General features: G+C 46.8%; 2 protein-coding genes across 3 annotated transcripts in view; one reads left to right on the plus strand and one right to left on the minus strand.

The window, feature by feature from the left end:
* Positions 1 to 335: 335 nt before the first annotated feature.
* The window catches only part of HEATR4 (HEAT repeat containing 4), a 51967-nt gene continuing 35566 nt past the window's right edge, over positions 336 to 16736 (minus strand). The window contains exons 14-16 of one of the 2 annotated variants that reach the window (XM_038405549.2): positions 13806 to 13977; positions 10959 to 11017; positions 336 to 1893 (exon numbers count right to left, since the gene is read on the minus strand). In XM_038405549.2, coding sequence (XP_038261477.1) covers positions 1792 to 1893; positions 10959 to 11017; positions 13806 to 13977 — 333 coding nt within the window. In that variant the 3' untranslated portion in view covers positions 336 to 1791. Of the gene's footprint in view, positions 1894 to 10958; positions 11018 to 13805; positions 13978 to 16736 lie in introns of those variants that run through there. The other variant, XM_043517516.1, reaches the window with a different exon arrangement.
* RIOX1 (ribosomal oxygenase 1) lies at positions 8876 to 10931 on the plus strand. The gene has a single exon (XM_038405550.2). It carries the CDS (start codon positions 9132 to 9134, stop codon positions 10884 to 10886), a length of 1755 nt encoding a protein of 584 aa, XP_038261478.1. The 5' UTR covers positions 8876 to 9131; the 3' UTR covers positions 10887 to 10931.

The raw sequence follows: 16736 nt of genomic DNA on the forward strand, positions 1-16736 counted from the left end.
AGGAAGTTTCCCTGAGCAAGTTTTCCCCCACCAATAATCTACTAAATTGCCTAAATCCTGAATTATAGTGACCTCGTGCTATTGGAGTTATGAATCTCTCTGCCACAGAATGTTTCAGCATGCCAAATTGAGTAGGGCTTCTGTGGTGTGGAACAATGGAGCCTATATCAGGCCTGCTAATTGTATTTAGATCCAAAATTGCGCTGAGCACTTCAAAAATACCAACCTAGTGCGCTTGTCCTTTACCTCACTGAGCTCCTCAAGAAACTGTTCTCGTAATAAAAATATGCCAGAGGGGTATTCTCATATTGAAATTTGTTATTGACCAGAAGGGCTTTAATGATTCACCATAGTAACACACTGAAATTTATTAAACTTGTTAGCCTTTTCCATCTGCAGTGAGTCTTGATGGCTGAAATAACAATTGAATTGGAGGATAAGAGAGTAAAGTTCCCTTAGCATAGAATTAACCTTGTGTAATTGACATTTCAGAACAGGCAGTATTCCCTAAACTTGTGTAAGTTTACAGTCATTTATATCATCATTTTGGGAGACCTGAAGTCCTTGGAGAGAACAGACAAGGATGAGTGGGGATGGGGGTACTTTAGTACATTTGGCATAAAATGCTATGCAAGCCCACAGTTTTTGACTCTTGGAATCCTTAAGAAGATATAGCTTGTCACCTGGTATCTCCCATCTCCATTATAAGCAGAAGCTTGGGTCTGAATAGAAATATACTGGAATTTGGATCCTACCCAACTGAAATTCCATTCCTAGTGTAATATAACCTTGTAATGTAAGTCTGCCCACATCGGGCTCTGTTTGGATACAAAATAACTCAGCACAGCCCAAAATAACACCTGATGATACTTTGAAAAACCTTTTGTAGAGCTCTTTGTAGCACATTAATAGGAAGGTGGTTCCCAGCCAGTGAATATATACCCCCTAAATACCTGAGATTGAGTCAAGTTTATGACTCATCTGCCTTAGCCTCTGTCTCTTAAATACCTTCCTCTGTTTTACATTATTGGTAGAGGTAATGGTAAGACATTACCCAAGATCAGACATGAAACCATACAAGACACTATAAGCATAACAATTAGAATCTCTGTGTGAAGCCCAATCGATTAAAGGGACCCATAAGTAGAAATGCAGTCATTCCAGCTACATGCCAAGATGTTAGTATTCCTGGAAATCTTGTGTCTGGTGTTATATTAGGCTGATGATGTGCTTTTAATATTTTCCTGCTGAGCCTAATTCCACCTATCCATTTTAATTAGGAGATATGCAGAAAAGGTAGCCCTTTTCATTCTCAAGAAGGGTACTTGGTAGGTAATAATTCCTTTACACTGGACCACCATATTTTCAGATGAAAAAGGTTTGAGCAAATCTTTTTAGCTCCAAAGTTTGTGTCTTATATATATGTAAAAATCATTGGTTGGTCCAATATGAAATATCCCATTCTGTACCATCTCCAATGAGATAGGCACTGATAGCAGTAGTAAAAGAAAGTGTGTATATACTTCAACTGCAGAGCAGGGTTACTTTACAGATAAACTCGTCATAGAAAAAAAATTCCTGTTACTGAGACAGATTTCATGCTTCCAGCCAAAGATCATACACAGCTCCCAAAGTCTAACAGGATGTCGGAATTCCTGCATCTTCTTCCCCACAAGGCATATGTGAGGTTAAGCTAAGTAACAATCTGGTCTCTTGTCATGGGCCAAATAGGTTGGATGGATTCTTCTCCTTGCAAAGTGATCTTGATGACTGCCCCCTTTCCATACGATTTCACAGTTTGTTCATATATGATGACACATCACTGTGGTGAGATCCCAGTGTTGATAAGATGGCTTCTCGTGTCCAGGGCCTTGAAGAGATTTTCACAAATGACTGAAATAAAATAATTGAAATTAAATTTGAACTTAAGGCAAAGATGAAACCTTGGATAAGGGACTGAGTGGCTGCTTCTTTACACTATCACTGCAGAAGTATTTTAGATCAAATGCCCAGATACATATTTGGTATGAATTAAAGTCTGAGTTGATATAATTTGAGTTGCTCTTTTTACTGGAAAGTAATAACAATATAATAATACAAATAATAATACTTTGCCCTTCTGCAGCATTTTTTATTTTGCCATTCTGCAGCTCTGAGAATCTCAAAACACTTTCCATACATTAGATTTTAAGGTCAGAAGGTACCATTATGATCATCTAGTCTCACCTCCTGCATTGCACTGGCCATAGAATTGCACCCAGTGATTCCTACAGGAGCAATTTGGGAGTTTGTATCTTCTTTATCAGCTATACCATATATTTTAGAAAAAACATCCAATCTTGATTTAGAGACTTCAAAAATCCACCATACCCTTAGATAAGTTGCTGCCATGGTCAGTTGCCCTCACTTTTCAAAATGTATGCCTTATTTCTACTCTGAATTTGTCTAGCTTCAGCTTCCAACCATTGAATCTCATTACACCTTTTTCTGCTAGATTAAATCTCTTCCCCAGGGAGTACTTTTAGGCTGTGATCAAGTCTCCTCTTAACCTTCTCCTGGATAAACTAAGTAGACTAAGCTTCTTAAGCCTCCCATTATATGGTATGTTTTCCAGACTTCCAATCATTCTCGTAGCTCTTTGCTGAATGCTTCCAATCTTTTTAACATACTTTTTTGACACAGCGTTCCAGAATTGGACATTCCAGTATTGGTCCCACTAATTCACATGAGAGATCGAACTGAACTCAGTGGGTTTTCTCATCTGAGTAAGGCAAGTAGGATTTGACCCAGTCAATAGCAGAACTGGAAATAGAACCCAGAAGTTCTGACTTCCACTCCCCTACCTTACCCGTTAAATATTCCCAGGGCCGTCCTTACCCATACACAAAGTACACAGCTGTGTAGGGCACCAAGAAATTTGGGGCACCAAATTTCCTGGTGCCCTGCATGGCTATGTGCTGCTCCAGCCCCTGCTCTGCCTCTTCCCCATGGCCTCCACTCCAGCCTGGCCTCTTCCTGCCCCTGCTCCGCCACAGCCCTGCCCCCACTCCACCCTGTCCCCAAATCCCCCACCTCTGCTCTGCCTCTTCCTGCCCCTGGTCCACCCCAGCCCTGCCCCCACTCCCCTGAGGACTGCAGCAGGGCTGGGCCTGCACTCACCGGTGGCGGGAAGTGCAGCAGCCCAGCCCCAGCCACGTCGCTGGTGAGTGCTGAGGGGTGATTCCCCCATCCCACAAGCCAGCCCTGCCTCCCCGGCGGAGGCCTGAATCCCCCCACCTCCATGGGGAAGCTGCGTAGGGCCCCAGAATAGCTAGGGATGGCCCTGGATATTCCTACCTCCATTCATTACAACAACATGATCTGATTTATTGTTTAGTGTCTTTCATACAAATGTATCACTATATACTTCACAGCCAGTTACAGTCTTTAGATCAAAGGTGGGCAAACTACGGCCCATGGGACCTTCCTGCCCAGCCCCTGAGCTCCTGGCCTGGGAGGCTAACCCTCATCCCCTCCCCTGCTGTTCTCCCTCCCCCACAGCCTCAGCTCACTGAGCTGCCGGTGCAATGCTCTGGGCAGCAGGGCTGCAAGCTCTTGCTGGGCAGCGCAGCTGCAGAGCCACAGCCTGACCCGGTGCTCTGTGCTGCACAGGTGGCGTGGCTGGCTCCAGCCGGGCAGCACGGCTGCCTGTTCTGGTGCTTTGGGAGGTGCGGCTGCAGTGCTGCCAGCCACCAGTGCTCTAGCAGCACGGTAAGTGGGCAGGGAGTGTGGGGGGGGAGTTGGATAAAGGGCAGGGGAGTTTGAGGTGGTGGTCAGGGGGTAGGGGTGTGGATAGGGATCGGGATGGTCAGAGGGCAGGGAACAGGGGGTTGAATGGGGGCAGGGGTTCTGGGAGGGGCAGTCAGGAAGGAAAGGGAGGTTGGATGGGGCAGCGGGGGGCAGTCAGGGGCAAGAGTTCCAGGGGTGGTCAGGGAGAAGGGGTGGTTGGATGGGGCAAGGGTCCCGGTGGGGGCAGTCAGGAATGAAAAGAGGGGTTGGATGGGGTGGCAGGGAGTCCAGGGGCAGTCAGAGGACAAAGAGGAGTGGAAGGGGCAGGGGTCCTGGGGGAGCTTTCAGGGGACAGGGGATTGGATGGAACAGGAGTCTCGGGGGAGGCCGTTAGGGAGCGACAAGCAGAGGTCGGATGGGGGCAGGTGCCAGGCCATGTCTGGCTGTTCGGGGAGGCACAGCCTCCCCTAACCGGCCCTCCATACAATTTCAGAAACCTGATGTGGCCCTCAGGCCAGAAAGTTTGCCTGCCCCTGCTTTAGATACTACTGTAAACAAACAATACAGATTTACAACTAGAACTGGTTGAATTATTAGTTGAAAAGAACTGATTCAGTACATTCCCCCCCTGCTTTATTTTCTTTTTTTCCAAATTATCCTTGAACAAGGCATGCATTTTATAAATTTGTTCATTAACTGCAATTGTTTGATGATTATTTGGTGCTAACAAATTTTAGTCTATGGTTTATTCATGAACTAGTCACTATAGGTATTCACTAATTCACACTACATTATTGATCTCCTAAGTCACATGGTATTGTTTCCATTCCTCACTCAGCAGTATATCCAGGCTTTGTGGGAATGCCTTCTGTGGTAGTGTGGAAAGTTTCTTGGGTACAGGACAGGGAGGCACAACCAATGGATACATGACTATACAAATTTACTGGTCTCTTCTAGTCCCATGGATTGGTTCTGCTCATCTTCAGCAGCCCAGGGAAAGATTCTGTTCCCTTAGCCTATGTGTAGAACCCGTTTAAATTAGTTCTGCACAGGAAAAGCTTTGGCCCTTAGTGATATTGTTTTGGTTTGTTTCCTCTAAACATAGAAGAATAGTGCCTCAAATTAAAGGCTGCAAGTTTTCTTCACAGTTAGTATAACTAGAAATTTAATTTTCTTCAGTGAAAATTTAGATTTTAGGGAAAGCAGTAAAATTCATGGAAAGACTTTAAACCCACAGCATTTCTGGATTATTGTCCCTGCCCATGAGTGTAGGTGGGATTAATCATGCCTCACAGGCTGATCATTTTCAACTAATCACTTTCCTCTGCAGCACTGGGCACAGGTCACTTGATAATATTATCTATGTATTAATTCCCTGCCATTGCAAGGGCCTCAGGCATTGATGCACCTTGGTCCCTCCTTTTATTTGCCTGTGGCAGACAATAGTTTCGTTTCCTGAGGACTTTACTACTTTGGTCTGGTTCTGGCTATTGGTTTGGTACCTGGCCTGTGATATACAGGTGAGACTAGATGAACTAGGTTTCAGAGTAGCAGCCGTGTTAATCTGTATTCGCAAAAAGAAAAGGAGTACTTGTGGCACCTTAGAGACTAACAAATTTATTTGAGCATAAGCTTTCGTGAGCTACAGCTCACTTCATCGGATGCATTTGGTGGAAAATACAGTGGGGAGATTTATATACACACACAGAGAACATGAAACAATGCGTTTTATCATACACACTGTAAGGAGAATGATCACTTAAGATGAGCCATCACCAGCAGCGGGGGGGGGGAAGGAGGAAAACCTTTCATGGTGACAAGCAAGGTAGGCTATTTCCAGCAGTTAACAAGAACATCTGAGGAACAGTGGGGAGTGGGGTGGGGTGGGGGGGAGAAATAACATGGGGAAATAGTTTTACTTTGTGTAATGACTCATCCATTCCCAGTCTCTATTCAAGCCTAAGTTAATTGTATCCAGTTTGCAAATTAATTCCAATTCAGCAGTCTCTCGTTGGAGTCTGTTTTTGAAGTTTTTTTGTTGAAGAATAGCCACCCTCAGGTCTGTAATCGAGTGACCGGAGAGATTGAAGTATTCGCCGACTGGTTTTTGAATGTTATAATTCTTGACGTCTGATTTGTGTCCATTTATTCTTTTACATAGAGACTGTCCAGTATGACCAATGTACATGGCAGAGGGGCATTGCTGGCACATGATGGCATATATCACATTGGTAGATGCGCAGGTGAACGAGCCTCTGATAGTGTGGCTGATGCGATTAGGCCCTATGATGGTGTCCCCTGAATAGATATGTGGACAGAGTTGGCAACGGGCTTTGTTGCAAGGACAGGTTCTTGGGTTAGTGGTTTTGTTGTGTGGTTGCTGGTGAGTATTTGCTTCAGGTTGGGGGGTTGTCTGTAAGCAAGGACTGGCCTGTCTCCCAAGATCTGTGAGAGTGATGGGTCGTCCTTCAGGATAGGTTGTAGATCTTTGATGATGCGTTGGAGAGGTTTTAGTTGGGGGCTGAAGGTGATGGCTAGTGGCGTTCTGTTATTTTCTTTGTTGGGCCTGTCCTGTAGTAGGTGACTTCTGGGTACTCTTCTGGGTCTGTCAATCTGTTTCTTCACTTCAGCAGGTGGGTATTGTAGTTGTAAGAATGCATGATAGAGATCTTGTAGGTGTTTGTCTCTGTCTGAGGGGTTGGAGCAAATGCGGTTATATCGTAGAGCTTGGCTGTAGACAATGGATCGTGTGGTATGATCTGGATGAAAGCTAGAGGCATGTAGGTAGGAATAGCGGTCAGTAGGTTTCCGATATAGGGTGGTGTTTATGTGACCATCGCGTATTAGCACCATAGTGTCCAGGAAGTGGATCTCTTGTGTGGACTGGTCCAGGCTGAGGTTGATGGTGGGATGGAAATTGTTGAAATCATGGTGGAATTCCTCAAGGGCTTCTTTTCTATGGGTCCAGATGATGAAGATGTCATCAGTGTAGCACAAGTAGAGTAGGGGCATTACGGGACGAGAGCTGAGGAAGCGTTGTTCTAAGTCAGCCATAAAAATGTTGGCGTACTGTGGGGCCATTCGGGTACCCATCGCAGTGCCACTGATTTGAAGGTATACATTGTCCCCAAATGTGAAATAGTTATGGGTGAGGACAAAGTCACAAAGTTCAGCCCCCAGGTTAGCTGTGACATTATCGGGGATACTGTTCCTGATGGCTTGTAGTCCATCTTTGTGTGGAATGTTGGTGTAGAGGGCTTCTACATCCATAGTGGCTAGGATGGTGTTTTTAGGAAGATCACCAATGGACTGTAGTTTCCTCAGGAAGTCAGTGGTGTCTCGAAGATAGCTGGGAGTGCTGGTAGCATAGGGCCTGAGGAGGGAGTCTACATAGCCAGACAATCATGCTGTCAGGGTGCCAATGCCTGAGATGATGGGGCATCTAGGATTTCCAGGTTTATGGATCTTGGGTAGCAGACAGAATACCCCAGGTCGGGGTTTCAGGGGTGTGTCTGTGCGGATTTGTTCTTGTGCTTTTTCATGTGCCATCATGTGCCAGCAATGCCCCTCTGCCATGTACATTGGTCAAACTGGACAGTCTCTATGTAAAAGAATAAATGGACACAAATCAGACGTCAAGAATTATAACATTCAAAAACCAGTCGGAGAACACTTCAATCTCTCTGGTCACTCGATTACAGACCTGAGGGTGGCTATCCTTCAACAAAAAAACTTCAAAAACAGAGAAACTGCTGAATTGGAATTAATTTGCAAACTGGATACAATTAATTTAGGCTTGAATAGAGACTGGGAATGGATGAGTCATTACACAAAGTAAAACTATTTCCCCATGTTATTTCTCCCCCCCACCCCACCCCACCCCACTCCCCACTGTTCCTCAGATGTTCTTGTTAACTGCTGGAAATAGCCTACCTTGCTTGTCACCATGAAAGGTTTTCCTCCTTCCCCCCCCCGCTGCTGGTGATGGCTCATCTTAAGCGATCACTCTCCTTACAGTGTGTATGATAAAACCCATTGTTTCATGTTCTCTGTGTGTGTATATAAATCTCCCCACTGTATTTTCCACCAAATGCATCCGATGAAATGAGCTGTAGCTCACAAAAGCTTATGCTCAAATAAATTTGTTAGTCTCTAAGGTGCCACAAAGAAAAGAAAATTCCTTTTCTTTTTAGATGAACTAGGAGTCCCTTCTGGCCTTAAACTCCATGCCTCTGTATAAAGACATAATATTCCAGGCTGGAATTACAAAAGGATTCACAAAGTGTTCACAATTCACAAGTAATGGTGTGCAAAAGCAACAATTTTATTGAAAAATGTCACAAAATAATATTGGCATACTAGTTCTGCACACTATTTCCCTGCTGCAGCAACACACTCTTGGGGGCCAGCCAGGTTTCACCAGCTCCCCCTTCCCTTACCTGGGCTGCGACTGCACCCCTCAGTGCCTACAGTCACAGGCTGACAAGGCCAGCCACACCACCTGTTTTGTGTGGCTGCTTGAAGTTCAGATTTCAGAGCCTCAGGCACAAACACACCCAGAGACGGCTGAGCTTTTCATATGCGCCAGGCAGGTTCCGGGCTGCTGAGGAGGCGGGATGTGCTACTCAGCTCCCGGGGTGCAGCAGCGACGTCCCCGGCAGGCCAGGGGCGATCACTGACGAAGCAGACAGGGCTCAGAGTAGCAGCCGTGTTAGTCTGTAGCCGCAAAAAGAACAGGAGGACTTGTGGCACCTTAGAGACTAACACATTTATTAGAGCATAAGCTTTCGTGAGCTACAGCTCACTTCATCGGATGCATTTGGTGGAAAAAACAGAGGAGAGATTTATATACACACACACAGAGAACATGAAACAATGGGTTTATCATACACACTGTAAGGAGAGTGATCACTTAAGATAAGCCATCACCAACAGCAGAGACTTGTGGCACCTTAGAGACTAACGAATTTATCTGAGCATAAGCTTCCCTGAGCTACAGCTCACTCCATCGGAGTAACACAGCCCGCCTCCTCGGCCGCCCCGGAATCTGTATGGTGCATAATAAGCAAAACTTCCAGGGGAAGCCCCGCCTCGCTCCCAGCCGGGCCAAGCGGCAAAGCCCCAGACACAGCGGAGCTGGACTAACAAGCCCCCAGACCCGCGACGCTGCGGCATTGGAAGCGGCGTTTCAACAAACCCCGGGATTCCGCTTCCCGCCAGGGGACTCGGCGATCGGAGCCCCCGGGGGCGGGGCCAGAGACCTGGCTCGCGGGCGCGGGCGCGGGCTGGAGCGGGGGCGGTGACGTTTCTGGCACGAGCGCGCGCAGGGCGACGGGAGAGGCGGCGGCAGCAGCGGCAGCAGCATGGAGGCCACCGCACGTGTCTCCGCGCTCTGGGTCTATCGCTTCGCGGCGGGCCCCGGGCTCTCGGTCTCCCTGCGGAGCAGGCGCATAAAGAAGCGGCCCAAGCAGAGCAAGAGGGGGATGTCTGGGGATTGTCCCGCTCCAGCGGGGCCCGGGAAGGGGAAGCAGCCCGGAGCCCCCCTACCCGGCCGGGGCGCAGCAGGAGGGAAGCTGGGAAGGAGCCGGAAGGGGAAGCAGAGAGAGGGGTACTTGGCCGCCATGCAAAGCCAAACGTCGGGGCTGCAGGGAATCCCCACACCGCCGCTGGCAGGGGTGGCACCAGTGGGAGCAGTGAGGGGGGCCAGCAGCCCGGGGCCCCAGGAGCCCATCACGGGCCCCTCTCTGCATGGCCTTCTCCAGGAGCTGGGTCGGGTCCAGCACAGCAGGCAGCGGGCAGCCAAGCTGTTTGAGTGGCTGATTGCGCCCATCTCCCCACAGCAGTTCTTTGAGCAGAGCTGGGAAAAGAAACCTCTCCTGATTCAGAGACACAACCCAGGATACTACCAGGGGCTCTTCTCCACAGCCACCTTTGATGCAATCCTGCGGGACAATGATGTCCAGTTTGGGGTCAACTTGGATGTAACAAGCTATGTGGATGGGACAAGGGAAACTCACAATCCTGTTGGCAGGGCACTGCCAGCTGTCGTATGGGATTTCTACAGGAATGGCTGTTCCCTGCGGATGCTGAACCCGCAGGCCTTCTCCACCACCGTTTGGCACTTCCTCTCCATCCTACAGGAGCAATTTGGGAGCATGGCTGGAGCAAACACATATCTGACACCCGCGGGCACACAGGGCTTTGCTCCACACTACGATGACATTGAAGCTTTTGTGATCCAGCTTGAAGGGAAGAAGCACTGGCGGGTTTATGGTCCTAGGGATGATACAGAGGTGTTGCCCCAGTTCTCGAGCTGTAACTTTGCTCAGGAGGTGATTGGAGAGCCCATTCTGGAAACAATACTCGAAGCTGGGGACCTGCTTTATTTCCCCCGTGGATTTATCCATCAGGGGGACTGTCTTCCTGATGCACACTCACTCCACATAACTGTTTCTTCATACCAGAGGAACTCCTGGGGAGATCTGCTGGAGAAACTCCTCCCAGCGGCCTTGCAGATGGCCATAGAGGAGGATGTGGAGTACAGGCAAGGACTCCCTATAGATTACTTAGAATATATGGGGGTCCTGAATTCAGATGTGGTTGATTCTCGCCGAGGTGCTTTTATAGAGAGAGTACAGAATTTGATAAAGAAACTGGTGGACTATTCACCAATTGATGCTGCGGTGGATCAGAAAGCTAAGTTGTTTCTTCACGACTGCCTCCCTCCCATGCTAACTGAACATGAAAGGGCACTGAGTATACATGGTGTTCCAGCCAGGTGGGAAGATGGAGATGTTCGTGATGCTGATATACCGATAAAGAAAGGGACTCAGGTACGGCTGCTCCGTCAGGGCATCATTAGGTTGTGTAATGAAGGAAATGGTGTGCTGCTGTATTACACAACAGAAAATTCAAGAGTGTATCACAAGGAGGAGCCCAAGTACTTGGAGATAGATCCTGAGTTTACAGATGGTATTGAATTTCTGCTTTCTTCGTATCCAAAGTATGTCTGTGTGGAGACCCTTCCATGTGACACCTTGGATGATAAGATCTCCTTAGCTACCTTCTTGTTTGAAAAGGGCCTGCTGATTACCAAGAAACCTCTGGTGCCTACATAATTGTTAAATTGTAATCAAAATAAATACACTGATTGTTTAGAAAAATTCTGTTGTTTGCTACCTTACACTTACTGGTAAATTTGAATCAGAGGTCCAGATCTGAGACTCCATCCTGGTGGAACAGCTTTGACCTGGGTAGACAGATTAAACACTTTCTAAAGGATATGTACACAAGAAGTAGGTATATAGCCTGTCCACAATAGCATAGAATTAAACTTTGTTTTCCCAGCCATATTAGTGCATCTGCAATACCCTCTGTAAGTTAGTTTTATATGTTCTTTTCTTTTTATGCGATAAGGTGTAGCAGCCTATGATTCCTTTATAGCAGGGGTGGCCAAACCGTGGCTTGCGAGCCACATGCAGCTCTTACAGTTAAAGTAATGCTTGTGGAGCCCCCCTCCCATTCTCCGCCTACCAGACTGGGGTCAGGGGGAGCTCAGGGCTTCTGCAGTGGGGTGGTGGGGCTAGGGGACAACTAGAGACAACTGGTGTTTCTCTCCCCCCAACAGCTTGAGTCACACCCTTCCGTGCAGCTCCCAGATGTTAGCTCCACATGGAGAGGCAGTGACAAACAGCTGTGAGCTGCAGGAAGGGGCCGCTGCTTTAGCTGCATGGGGAGAGGCAGCCGCTATTTTGCTGCGGCTCTCCCTGCAGCTCCTAGCTGTGTGCCCCTGCCTCTCCCTAGGATCCTCGCTTGCCAGCTCCAGCAGCTGCCATGCATGGAGGGGGTCTGGCAGCAGCATGTGACCGAGTGGGGCCAGCAAACCCTGGTAAAAATCTGGGGTCACATTCCCCCCCAACGTGTTCCTTCTGGCTTCTGCCCTGTGTGTGTGTGGGGGGGGGGGATGTCTCGGCGCTGCAAGAAGATCAGGGTATTGGATTACATATATTTTTATACCTTAATTGCACTGACTTAGTCTCATCTACTGATTGACTTATGCATTCATTATCACATTACAAAGGACCTCTGAATTTCTCCTATGGTGTGTATCAGACTATAGTAAATATGCACAAGCTTGTAACCTGAGATGTTAGCCGGTAAGAGTAAGAAGATACTATTAGCTTTTTATTTTAGTCTTACTCTGCGTTATCTGTAAAACCTTAGAAATTTGAAAAGTAACATCCTTGTTCCTGGTATCTCTCCTTTTTCTATTTTGTAAAGAAACACTCCTCCCCACACCATCGCTAAGAGTGGAGAATTTTTTCACATGGAAGCATCATCACTGATGTTTGCGTAGTAGTGGAAGTAAAGTAGCTGCTGCAACACCAGTGGAAGGAGCTCAAATTTTTTGCTGGTGCTAAGACAATGATGGGTTTTGGAAATGACAGAAATTAATTTTGTGAAGATGAAATATTTTGTGGCTTTTTTTTTTTAATGATTAAGCATTTTGAATCCAGATAAACCTCCCCATTAGTTCAAATGCGGAGCCCAAAGTACTACACAGTTTATAAATTTCTCATTATGGGTGAATTGGTTAACCAACGTTTGCAACTAGCAAATGTGAGTGCAGTCAAATCTATTTCATATACGGTAGAATTGAAACAGCTTAACATAAGCGTTAATGTAATGTAAACACCTAGAACATGCTGTTGATTGATAATTTTAGTACTGAAATGACAAAGTCCAGCCCAAATTTTTCTCTCCCTGTACTGCTGGTATTGTACCAGTCTAATTCAGAGCACAGGGACACCCCCCATTTACCTAAATCTCAACTTTGTTTGCCCTCTAGCCCCCACATAAAGATTGCATAAAGAGGGAGTGACAGGTTTCTCTGACTGATAGGTTTCTGGGTTCTGTTGATCTTGTCACCACTCTAGTGGCAAGCCTAATACGATCATTGCAGGGAAAAGGGTCATTGGGTTAGGGGAAGGAACCCACTTTTTATTGACTTGTTAGCACCATGGAAATTGTGGGACTTTGAGTTTGTCTCCTTCATGCTAGGACATCACTTGGGTCTTGTCAGATGCCCTGATCCCTCTGACCATTCCCTGTCCACGCTGTCAACCTTGTTCCAGTCCTCAAACCCACTTACTCAGCAATACTAAGATATGAGTGAGGAAACTCTTGACAGATCTGGGTTCTGTTCCAGCTTCTGTAAAGTGGGGGGATAGTCACTATCAGCAACTTTTTTCTATAAGGAATTGATTTATATGGATGGTTCCTTTTCTTCCTTCCTGATGACACTGGGCAGTTTCCCCTCCACATACCAGAACCTTTTTACTCAGCACACGGTACTCTCCTGACTGAGAAGTGCTTCTGTATGTGTTCTACCCAACACTGCACTAGCAAGTTGTAGTAGGAAGTCAGTGTTCTTGCACCAGTGGGTAGGGAAACAGCCATGAGTCTCCAGCCCACGCCTCTAGCTCCAGGTCTCCATATGGAAACTCTGAACACTTCTGAATGACAGCTGTTGCAGATCCTTAATCCTTGGCCAGAAGGAAGTTAGACTAGCAGGCAACCTACTCCTACCTGCACCACTGGGACAAACTCCAGAATAGACTTCATGCCAATGTGGAGTATCATTCCCTGTCCATGCCAGAACGTGCCCGGACATCCCCTGTCACACCAAGGGTAGGATTGTGGGGAGCAGCTAGTGTAGTGTAGCTAGGAGGTGATGGAGAGTTTTCCCTATGCAAGGAGAATTCTCTACTGACTAGCTCCAGCCATTTGAAAGCCAAGCAGTGCAAGGTAGCCTTAGCAGCTCAGAGAATTTTGTAATGACTGAAATCAAGTTTTATATCTTTTGCATCTACAACTCTCCTATCCTTTGAATGATATGCAGGATCTGCTGGGAGAGCTATTGAATGATATATCCTCCTCCCACTGAATAAGTAACTCAAAAGACTGGTATGATCTCTTCCGAAAGGAAGCGATCCATGTAACACATCCCTTCTAATACACACACACACACACACTACCAGAGAAAGTCAATCCAAGGACAGCCATGAGGTTCTGCAGTATATCCTTGTGGGCAGAGCTATGCTCCTTTGCATGATAGATTCGGTTGGCTTCCTGCCACAGATGACCTATAATCTCTTCGAGTTTCAGCAGTTTCCGGGTCACCAAGTCCTTTTGGCTTAGCCTGGAAATCTGGATAAAAAATGTGGAACAGGAGACCAGTTAGTCTGATGATAAGTCTTCAAATTTTTAATTGCAATATTCGACTTGAATGGCATGAGCAATTTTGGGGGCCAGGCAAATAGCAATTAGTTTTTTCCATTATCAATCATGGAAAAGGGGTGAACAAGTTTTTTTTTTTTGGCTGGACTGTTAAATCTTGCAAGGTTATTTTCATTAAGTCCTGGAGCCAGAAATTTGTGAGTAAGCACAGTGGATAGTTATGAGTATCTTTTGTGAAAGTGAGCGCCACATTTTCTTGCCCGTAAGAAACTCAGTTGCTCAATCAGAAAAATAAAAGTATATTAAATATGGGACAGGGGACTGCTATAGTTGCCATGACCTATAAGGAAAATCCACGAATGATAGCTTTTCCATTCAAACGAGCAAAAACTAATTATGTAAGGCTCCATATATTGCACAGGAAACTAGATACAACTTTTGGCATACTGGGCAGCAGACTGGAATTTCTGGAGCAGCTCCAGATTAAATTAACAAGAATGTCCATTCAAAACATAATATGAAAATAAACGAAAATACATTGCTATCATCCTTCTATTGTTTAGTTATTAATTTCAGTTTTTCGCTTGGTCCTTAATTTTTCAATATGCAAAAAGTGTTCGTATTGCCAAAGCACAGCTGCTTTGTAGAAGTTGTTAGGAGGAGCTATATAGGGGACAACTGGGGGTTTTGACACTTTGAAGATTATGAAATAAGCACACTGGCACTTCTGCAATAACATCCTGCTGGACTGTGATACACTAAGGCTATCTCTACACTGGCACTTTTGTTAGTAAAACTTTTGTTGGTCGGGGTGTGAAAAAACATGCACCACTGACTGACAAAAGTTTCACCGATAAAAGTGCCAGTGTGGACAGTGCTCTGGCGGCGGGAGACACTCTCCTGCTGGCATTGCTACCGCCACTCATTGGGGTGGTTTAATTATGCAGGCGAGAGAGCTCTCTCCTGCTGGCATCAAATGGCTACACAGGAGACTTTAGAGTAGCGCAGCTGCAGTGATACAGCTGTGCCACTGTAAAGTCTGCAGTGTAGACATAACCTTAGTGAGAGGGAGAGAGAATATGACTCTAGCCTGGTGGTCAAGGCAGCCGCCTGGGAGACTCAGAATCTAGTTCCCCTACTCCTATGACTCTAATGATTTATACAATGAGGGAAGTCCTGTAACAGAACATCTCAGTGGCTAGCGCACCCTCCTGAGAGATGTGGCAGACTCCTGTTCAAATCCTCTCTCCTCTGGCCAAGGTGGGAAATGAACCTGAGTTTTCTACATCCCCGGGGAATGCTCTAACTACTACTGGGCTGAAAGTTATAAGATGGACACCACCATCGCTGCCTACTGGATCAGAGCCCACAGGGGAGATTCGCATTCCTCTGCCTATCTGGTTAGCTAGGAGATAGGATGCCTAGTGAGGTAGCAGTGTGCATGCCCAAAAGGCAGCTGGGAACTTTTACAGTGAGTTTAGATGCATACAGGATTAGGCAGCAGCTGAGCAGGGGTTTGGTGGATCACGGTGGTACCAAAAACTGAGACTTAGGTGCTTAAATATGGGGTTTAGGTGCCAAGTCCCTTCATGGATCTGGGCATTACTCCCCACTTAGTCTTGTTGACTTCTATAGACCTACTCATGCTGTAAGTGCAAGGTACTGTTCAGCATGGGTAAATTTATCATAATCTGGCCCAAATTGAGCAGCAGTGAAACAGCCAAAAAAATGGTCATTTAAATTGTCATCTTGAGGTTTCAGAGTCAATACCCTAATGAGATGAATGGGGCAGCTCAGACTTTTCTTAGAGCTATTTGTACAGGATGACTACAGACCCAGGAAGACAACACTGCATTGGGTACATTCAGTAGATGTTTGAAAGGTTTTCATTGCAAGTTCAGATTTTGGAACATCTGCAGAATACAGCAGTGGTGTAGCTAGGAGTGGAAATCTGGGTGGGCCCCAACTTTTGGGTGCACAGGCAATGACAGACTGTGCTAGCTCAGCTTCTCCCCTGACACCACGTCCTCTTCCTAGCCCTGGTGCCCCCAGACACAGGGCTTCACCTGCCAAGCTATGTATGCGCATGGGGCGGCTCAGAAAATGGCAAGGCAGAGCTGCTGAAGCGTAGATTTCTGAAGGGCAGGTGCATAGCTCTGTCCTGGATTTCAGGTGTCCAAGTGACGCTCTGGACTGCTGTGGCAGCACTACACCCCTACTCAGATTTGGGTGGGCCTGGATGCTGAGTGGGTGGGCCGTGGCTCACCTAGCCCCACCTGTGGCTATGCCCCAGGGGGAAAAGATGGAATGATGAAGTACAGTCACATATTACACAGGGCCCTGAATATATTTTGAACTACATATAACTAGGAGAAAGCATTATTTGACAATTTAAAAAGAATCCCCATTTATAAGGAGGAAGATGAGAAATACTAGCTCTACCACAGGCCCTGCCCCCACTCTCTCCCCCACACACAGAGCTAATAAATTTGAGGGGAAGGAGGTGTTACCATCTCAGCTAGAGGATGGATGTTCCATGGGGTGGCCAACCTGTGGCTCCGGAGCCATATGTGGCTCTTCAGAAGTTAATATGCGGGTCCTTGTATAGGCATCGACTCCGGGGCTGGAGCTACAGGCACCAACTTTCCAATGTGCCGGGGGGTACTCACTGCTCACCCCTGGCTCTACCACAGGCCCTGCCCCCACTCCACCCCTTCCTGCCCCCTCCC

The sequence above is a fragment of the Dermochelys coriacea genome, chromosome 6 (assembly GCF_009764565.3).
Source record: "Dermochelys coriacea isolate rDerCor1 chromosome 6, rDerCor1.pri.v4, whole genome shotgun sequence".
NCBI lineage: Eukaryota > Metazoa > Chordata > Testudines > Dermochelyidae > Dermochelys > Dermochelys coriacea.

Excerpts from the sequence above, each read along its gene's own strand:
- RIOX1 (XM_038405550.2), top strand. The coding sequence starts at position 9,132 with ATGGAGGCCACCGCACGTGTCTCCGCGCTCTGGGTCTATCGCTTCGCG.